General features: G+C 44.6%; 1 protein-coding gene across 3 annotated transcripts; it reads right to left on the bottom strand.

The window, feature by feature from the left end:
* Nucleotides 1-782: 782 nt before the first annotated feature.
* LOC123184952 (uncharacterized) lies at nt 783-4,242 on the bottom strand. Of its 3 annotated transcripts, none has more exons than XR_006493128.1 (4): nt 3,545-4,242; nt 3,354-3,438; nt 1,479-1,631; nt 783-1,293 (listed from the first exon to the last, which is right to left on the bottom strand). XR_006493128.1 is itself a non-coding variant. In XM_044596981.1 (4 exons), the coding sequence occupies exons 1-4, from the start codon at nt 2,845-2,847 to the stop codon at nt 910-912; spliced, it is 1,302 nt and encodes a 433-aa protein (XP_044452916.1). In that variant the 5' UTR covers nt 2,848-2,865; the 3' UTR covers nt 783-909. The 3 variants fall into 3 exon arrangements, 2 of the variants coding, with proteins under 2 accessions (XP_044452916.1, XP_044452915.1); XM_044596981.1 differs by lacking the exons at nt 3,354-3,438; nt 3,545-4,242 and adding exons at nt 1,996-2,145; nt 2,233-2,865; XM_044596980.1 differs by lacking the exons at nt 3,354-3,438; nt 3,545-4,242 and adding an exon at nt 1,996-2,865.
* Nucleotides 4,243-7,674: the final 3,432 nt, after the last annotated feature.

Here is a 7,674-nt window from a genome sequence, read left to right as displayed (position 1 = left end):
ACGCCCCACGGCTCACGGAGTTCCGACCGGTTCATACACAACGTGTCCGGCTCGGTGACTAACTACGCTTGCCTTACAATACAAGTCATATACATATGGCGGTTTATACCTATGGGCCTTAAGCCGCCTTTGGGCTTTGGGTCCTTACTAAGCCTGCTAGCTGAACCGCCATCCTTAACATCTTCATGGGCCTTGTCTTGATGAACCGCCATTGGTATAACCCGGCCCCTCCTGGGCGGGTCATACCCAATAGTCATACCCCCAACAGGTGATGAGGGTTAAAATCCGAGCAACGTCAATAGTTGACAGTTATAAGAGAGTCTTTTTCCATTCGGATTCTAATTATCATGTTTTATGCTCCTCCCCCCCTGGCCGGTGGTATCGGGGAAGCCCACTAGACAAAACACCCTTTTGATATATCAAGGAGAAATGACTTTATAAAAATGTTATTTTTCCACGTTACCTTACATGCAACAGCTTGCCGTACGTTTTATTGTAATTGCTATGTGTAAAATTGTACATGCGTATATTATTATTTATTAATTAGCACAACAAAACTAAAACTAAACTCGACTTACATAGGGAGGATTAAAGGAAAGTAGAAAAGCTGGCTAGGAGGTGCCATTGAGGCTTCTTAATTAAGATATTACGATAAAAAAATTAAGGCCTCCTCCAATGGTATGTGCCAGTACCTAGCTCTAAACAGTCTAAAACACAAATGATATATCTTTTAGCACATATCTTATAATATGAATGACCCCACACGTCATCTTCATATAATCTTAAAGTGTGTGCATAAGGCTATCTCTTAATCGAAAGATAGTTCTTTTCTCTCTTCTTCTATTAAAATATAAAAAAATTATTTGAACTAGCTCTTATGCAACTATTGGAGGAGGTCTAACAAGCAGGTTATGCGTGGTCGGCGTGACACTTGGCACATGGCTCGATAAGCTTGAATTTAACAGTTGAGGGGACTTTACCCTCGACGTATGTCTTGATGACACCTACAGCTTTCCGTGCTTCCAAGAGGGCCTTTCTCGTTAAAGGCGAGCATATGCCAATGCAATCCCTCGTATGGCAGCCATATGCAGTTTCCAGTACCAGGCGCTTCAAGGATGCTGCGGTCTCAAGGATGTGACTTGTTAGCTCAACCAAACCTTTTGCAGAGGGAAAACCCCTCACTAGAACATTCTTCAACTTGCCATGGCCCTGCCCCCTCATATGCGTTTTCCGTTGTGAGGAATCACCATGAGGATCTCCCGGAATGGCATCATCAGCATCGCGCATCTCTAACTGCATGCATGTATGAATATATGCATCACGTACATGTCTTTGGTTAGTCAGCTGACTAAATAAATGGGAAAAAATCTTACATATACAGACAAAATTAAAGGTACGTATACAAATACTATAATTCAACAGTAAATAAAAGCTCATATTTGAATTTAGGCTTTCATATGGGGAAAATTTTGACTTACACGCAAGATGAAAGTAGCCAGGACAGGACAAGCATTAAGAATAGAAACCAGGGAATAAAAATCAAAGTCTGGACAACGTCTTGGCGTATGAAGCTGTATCTCCAAGTACTTGAGGCGGCGGAATTTGTTAAGCTTTTTCATTGGAGTTGCAATCTGAAGAAACAACAGAGATGCTCAACTATTAGCATATGGTTATTATATGCGTATGCTCAGGTAAAAAGGCAATACTGATTTCACATATTTGTAATAAAGCCCACTAAAACTACAATAATATTGTGAAGCTGTAAAAAAATGTTGATTAGATTCTTCCTCGCAAAAAATGTTGATAGCCAAAGCTGTCAATGTCATTGGTGGGATGGTGTGTACGTGTGGGGGGTGTGGTAAAAGATAATTATGATATACTCCCTTCGTCCCATAATATAGGAACGTTTTTCAAGCTATGGGACAGAGGGAGTATCTGTGAAAAATGACCGCATAACATGCGTACAGTAACAATCTGAAGCCAACATGCAGTGACCTCAAAGCATGATGATAGGACAAGCGAGCTAATATTTGGCGCGACTGAAGGAAGCTTAGTGGTGGCATAACAGAGCATGCCTGTAGGCTCATCATCCATACCAGACATTCTCATCTCCCTCACTAAGGGTGATGAATCTCCAAGGCAGATCTGCGTTGTGGGCAACTCATCATATCCAAAGCTCTTGAGCTGTGGAGCATCGCATCCAATCGTTTGCAAACTGTTGCAGTTGCGTACCAGCAGCAATTTGAGCCGCCACAGGGAATGAGGTATCTTCAGGCAAACCACGTCATTGCAGTAGGAAAGTTGCAGCTGCTGCAAACCAGGAGAAGCAGACAGGAAGCAGATAAGTTGCTCTCCAGTAACACGCATCCTGTGCAGATGCACTACACACAAGCTTATCAAGCAGCCAACCCTGTCCAGGGAATGGAGACCGCAACCAGCAATGGAGAAAGATGCAATCGTCGAGCATCCCCTGTTGCTGCTAGATAACAAGGAGCACGGGAAGTTGTAACCTAGCCCCTCATCGCCCATGTCTAGGTACAGGCCAAATTCACTGATCCCCGGTGCAATGACAGCTTGGAACCAGCGGTCAAGAACAGCAGGGTTTATGTAGAAGCCATAGGGAGGCACAAGCCTGAATGTCTGAACACCTGTTCCGACGTGGTTATGCATGATGTGATCAACTCTGGCAGAGAATTCTTTTATGATAGGACTATTCTTTTCGTAGTACTCGTCGAATGTTGCAATGACGCCCCTCCTCAGTTGATCCTCTATAACTGGTAATTCTTTGTCAATGGGACCAAACGACAGCAGGCGGCGGCCTACATCCAGTAATCCTAGTGTGTACATGTCAAAGTCGAGCCTGGGATAGGATCGCCAGAAACGCAGAAAGGCATGGGATACGCAGGCAGCCTGAGCAGCATCTCGCATCGGCATCAACGAGTGTATGTGCCCAAGGATATCCTGCATATTTATAATGCATAAATAGTTGATCCTCACTAAGTCTAATTTTCTTAACATGCAGCCCTCCACATCACCAAAAATGTCATATCATCATCCACTAAAACTATTTGGTAGCACATGCATACCCCAATTTAATTGTTACATCTTCAATAGTCCAACGTACATGCATACTCTTTGTTCACATGTAATTACTTTCGAAAATAATAGCTTCTGATTTAGATCATTTTATTCATGCATATAGAACATATTCAAAATTGATCTTTAAAATCCCGCAGCAACGCGCGGGGAAAATCATCTAGTATGTATAGTACGTACGTAGAACAAGACATAAGTGTATGTAATTCTGATGAATAATAATAATTTGCCTTTGAACTGCGATTTATCGATCATACCATGCCTCTGGAAGGCTGACCGCCGCCGTCGTCGTTCCTTCTTGTTGCGCAGGCGCCGATCCGCCGCGAGCTGCAATGCAATCCACTAACACAAACGCAAATTAATTACTAAACCATCCTATTCTGACGAATGATTTATGATGGTGTTAAAATTAGCGCGACAAGAGATCGAGATCGAGCAGCCGCCGTACCTAATGATGAAGAAGCCATCTTACTATTATTCGATTTATCTACTGGAGTAGATCTGTATAGTATTAGTATATAAAATAATGAGCTGGCCGGCCGGAGAGGGAGCCGATCGACGAATCAACTAACAAGTCGCCGCCGCGAGCAGGCGGTCAGAAAATCAATCCAAGACGACGAAGCTGAGCAGACTCCAAGAGGCGGTTCCGATACATATATGATGATATATGATGCCGCGGCGGCGGGTTGGTTAGTCTAATTGAGGAGCAGAATCAGGATCGGACTTGGGCTTGTACCCCGATTAACTGCCGAACCGCAGATTTCAAGGAACCTCCCACCGAACGATTCGTTCGGGCTGGCAGCCCTGGAGCAGGGAGACGGTGTTGGGGAGCTGGAAAGAGACGTTGTTCATGCTGGCGCCAAACCGGGTGTTGTTGAGGCCCTGGCAGAAGGGGCCGGAGCGGCAGTTGAAGAGGCCGAACCCCACGGCGGGTCACCGGCCCGGGCACCTTCAACAGATGCGGGCTCCGGAGGCTGTTGGAGAAGGCGGTGGCGTTATCGAAGGGAACGCCCTGGGCGGAGGCGTAGGCGCGTGCGGCGAGGTAGTACATGGCGTCCCGGGGCGGCGTGCGCGGTGACGAGGACGTCGGTGGTCTGGCCGGGGCCGCAGTGGCGGAGCCAAGGGGGGACGAGCAGGGGCCAGCCCCCCCCCCCCCCCCCCCCCCCCCCCCTCCCCACCCACACACACACACACATCGATCGTTACGTGAATAATGGAGTCGTTTCTAAGTCCATGCCAAGGTAGATTGTAAGATGGGCCTCTCCGTGATTAGGGCGTGCTGGATTACCGCTGAGCCGCTGCCGTCCTACGCCTTCGCCGCCTGCCTATCTCTGCTCTTCCATCTAATCTGATTCATCGGCCTAAAAAAAAATCTAATCTGATTCATACGGCAATGCAGGCAGCTTCACCCACCAATTCTTCATGCTAGCCAACGAACTTGCCGTGGTTAACACATCACACCACCTACTAATCTCTTTCAATTCTAGTCTTGTATTGTATTGAACTTCTACATCTAATTAAGTTATTTTGTTGTGTGATCTGTGATGCATTGCGGCGCTAGGTTAAAGCACCTGAAATAGTTCGAAAGCTCAGACTCGTCAATGTTTGGGTGAGCATTCATATACAGTTATGGTTGTTGCATATGCCTGCCAACGACGACTATCCGATGTATTCGATTTGGTTTTCCAGGTATGTGTTCTAGCAACGTTGATCTGTTTTTGCTAACTAAACAATACTTTTTTCTAATATAACCAGTGATGATTTCTCATTCAAACCTATGTAAATGCAAGTTAAAAGCGAACCAAGTGATAATACATGATTATTCTTGTTCGTATATCTTAAATTCCCATATGACAATGTTTAATAGCACGGCATCTCATGTCGTATTTCAGAGTAGTTTGATAATCAAATTCGTCTTCTTGGCATTTAAGTGGAATTATTGACCAATATTAGCTATTTGCTACACACGCTCCGGCAGCCAAAAAAAACTTATGTTCCCAGGCAAAGTTAAATGAGAATGATACGTGAATATAAATTATTAGGTAGTATGTGAGGCATAATATTTGTTGGCTTCAATGCCGTGTGGCCCCCCCTATGCCTAAATCCTGACTCCGCCCCTACGGGGCCGAGAAGGACGATGGTGGTCTCGAAGGGCTTGGAGTACATGGCGACCACGGTCATCCTGTGCCCGGCGAGGCTCACGAAGAGCTCGGTTATTCATGGCCGCGTTGATGATGCATGCGTAGAAGGCTCGTCTCGCCGGCGACCACGGGGATGATGCTCGTCTCTGCATTAGTATAGTTGGTGAGGCTAGTGGAGAAAACATGCATCATGGAGTAATTTCTACCGTGCACTGGTTTTTCTACCGTGCACAGTAGATACCGTGCATGCATCCACTGTCTCATTATTTTGTTGGGATGTGTGCAATAGAGTATGTAAAGCAATTAAATATAACATGTAGCTATTGATGTGTAGTATCGTTGACATATGTAATGTTTTCTCTCACCTAACATTTCATCCCGTGATTTTTTCGTTTCAACAAGCAACCAGGTCAGATTTTCCCTACAAGTCAGCCCCACCTAAATTCTAATTCATATTTTTTAATTATTGTTTTGAACACTCGCATGTAATATTTTTTTATTTGGATATTGCTTTTTTTAGAGGTTCATCATGTTCCATAGTGCACCCTAAAATATGTATCATGTAAAATTGGTTTTTTGTGATATGAGAATAATAATTTTTCTTTATGTTCTCTCGTGGTTTAGACCATTTCCTACAGGATTAATCATGTCTCAAATATTGAAATTTGTCAAAGCATATTCAGTATTGGGCTTGTTTTGAAGATATAATCAAAAAAAAAGATATAGGTTCAGACATAATATTTTTTATGAAATTGATTTTAACATATATACTTGTTTCAAGTTTAGGATTGAAAATAAAATGCATGTTACTAGTGACTGGGAGAGATAACCCAGTTTGTGTGCATGCCGTGTGAGAGGAAAATGATGAGAGAGAATTCATGATGTATTCTGGAAAACAGTAGAAAAGTAGGAGTAGCATGGCATAAAGTTCATTGATGGACTGATATAACACAGAATTCTGTTACTCCAGAGGATAAAAAAATACTACTCGCAAGTATTTATTGTTTCTTAATCTCAAACCGAGTCGACGGTTGATATCTCCCATGCATGGGAGAACTACTTTTCTCGTATTTGCTACTCCCTCCGTCTGGGTGTATAAGTCATCTTACGTTGTGCACTGCGACCAAGGCGGAGAGGAAAACGAGAAAACTTAATGTCTTTTTACTAATTAATAGCATTGCATGCAATGAACTAACCACTAAATTTCATGTTTATTAGTATCAAGTCATTGAAAGCATGCACGGTCCACGTCTTTTATTGGTTGATATGTCACAAAACAAGAAACCGGAAGGGAGTAAATGTACCGTGCCTAAGTGTTTTGGGATTATTTGGTTTTCGTAAGATAACTTACACACCTAGACAGAGGAGTAGTCAAAGTGGATGGCATCACATGCATGCTGAAATTGGTTAGAATGTTTCTTCTGCACATTTTTTTGTTTATAATAATACAAATCTGAAGATTGTCTCTTTGGTTTATCAGTTTGCATGGCAGGATATAAAAAGCAACCAAGAAAAAAAGGGAAACGCTTGCGTTCGGGGTGCTGGCCGAACGCTTCGGTCGGACGACTCCTTCGTTTGTGCACTGCCTATTGGGCCACGCACCGCCCACCGCATATCACAGCCAGTCTTATCCCTTATCTCATATGCATCTTCTTCCACACACATATCTTCCTCTGTCGCCGCTCGCCGCAGCCCCCAAACATGTCCCCCTCCCTGTGCTACAACACCTCTGCTCCTCCTTGCCCTTCTTCCACGTACCCGCGGCCATCGGCTCGACGGCGGCCCTCGCCACAGTGAGTGGAGGAGAGTAAAAAAGCTGCAAGTCGTGATGCGTCGATGCCGCCGTTGGCCGGAGCGGAAGCACCGGCCGGCCGTGTGTGCTGCCATGGCGGCGGCAACCCGTGCTGCAAACGGGTCGTGGAAGCTGCAACCGGCCGGCGAAAAAGCCACGAGCGGCACGCAGATGCTTCAACGGGGTGTGATGTGATAATGTTGGAATCGGTGTCGAGATTTGCTGGAAGTAGCATTGAGATTTGCTGGAACCGACTTCTTGATTTGCTGGAATCGATGTCGCAAGCGCATCATTTTGCTGCAACCAGCCGCAGAGATAGCTGGAACCGACGTCCAGAATTACTGGAACGGGCTCCTTCTTCGACGGCGACCATGGTGACCATGATGCTTTTTTGCTTCTTTTTTTGTTGCAACCGATATATGTTTTTTATGCAATTGGTGATTTGTTTTGCTACAACCGTTTCATTTTTTTGCTACATTCATTCACGGCTGAGCTGAGTCCCATGACAGCGACAAATTTTCTTGCTACAATCGTTGTAGATTTTGCTACATCCATCGAGGATTTTTGCTCCATCCTTTTTTCATGGAGAAGTTGTCGGCTCGACGGCGGCGATGATGATTTTTTTGCTGCAACTGTTGTTGCTTT

This window comes from Triticum aestivum, chromosome 2A (genome assembly GCF_018294505.1).
Source record: "Triticum aestivum cultivar Chinese Spring chromosome 2A, IWGSC CS RefSeq v2.1, whole genome shotgun sequence".
Lineage (NCBI taxonomy): Eukaryota > Viridiplantae > Streptophyta > Magnoliopsida > Poales > Poaceae > Triticum > Triticum aestivum.
The sequence above is the reverse complement of the archived record's forward strand: the minus strand, read 5'-3'. Positions and strand labels throughout refer to the sequence as shown.

Bases quoted from the DNA above. Each gene is read 5' to 3' on its own strand.
- LOC123184952 (XM_044596980.1), bottom strand. From the start codon at position 2,847: ATGTACACACTAGGATTACTGGATGTAGGCCGCCGCCTGCTGTCGTTT. The intron at 1,632-1,995 runs GTCACTGCATGT...TTGTTTCTTCAG, and splicing joins TCCTATCATCATGCTTTGAG to ATTGCAACTCCAATGAAAAA. The intron at 1,294-1,478 runs GTAAGTCAAAAT...ACATGCATGCAG, and splicing joins TGGCTACTTTCATCTTGCGT to TTAGAGATGCGCGATGCTGA.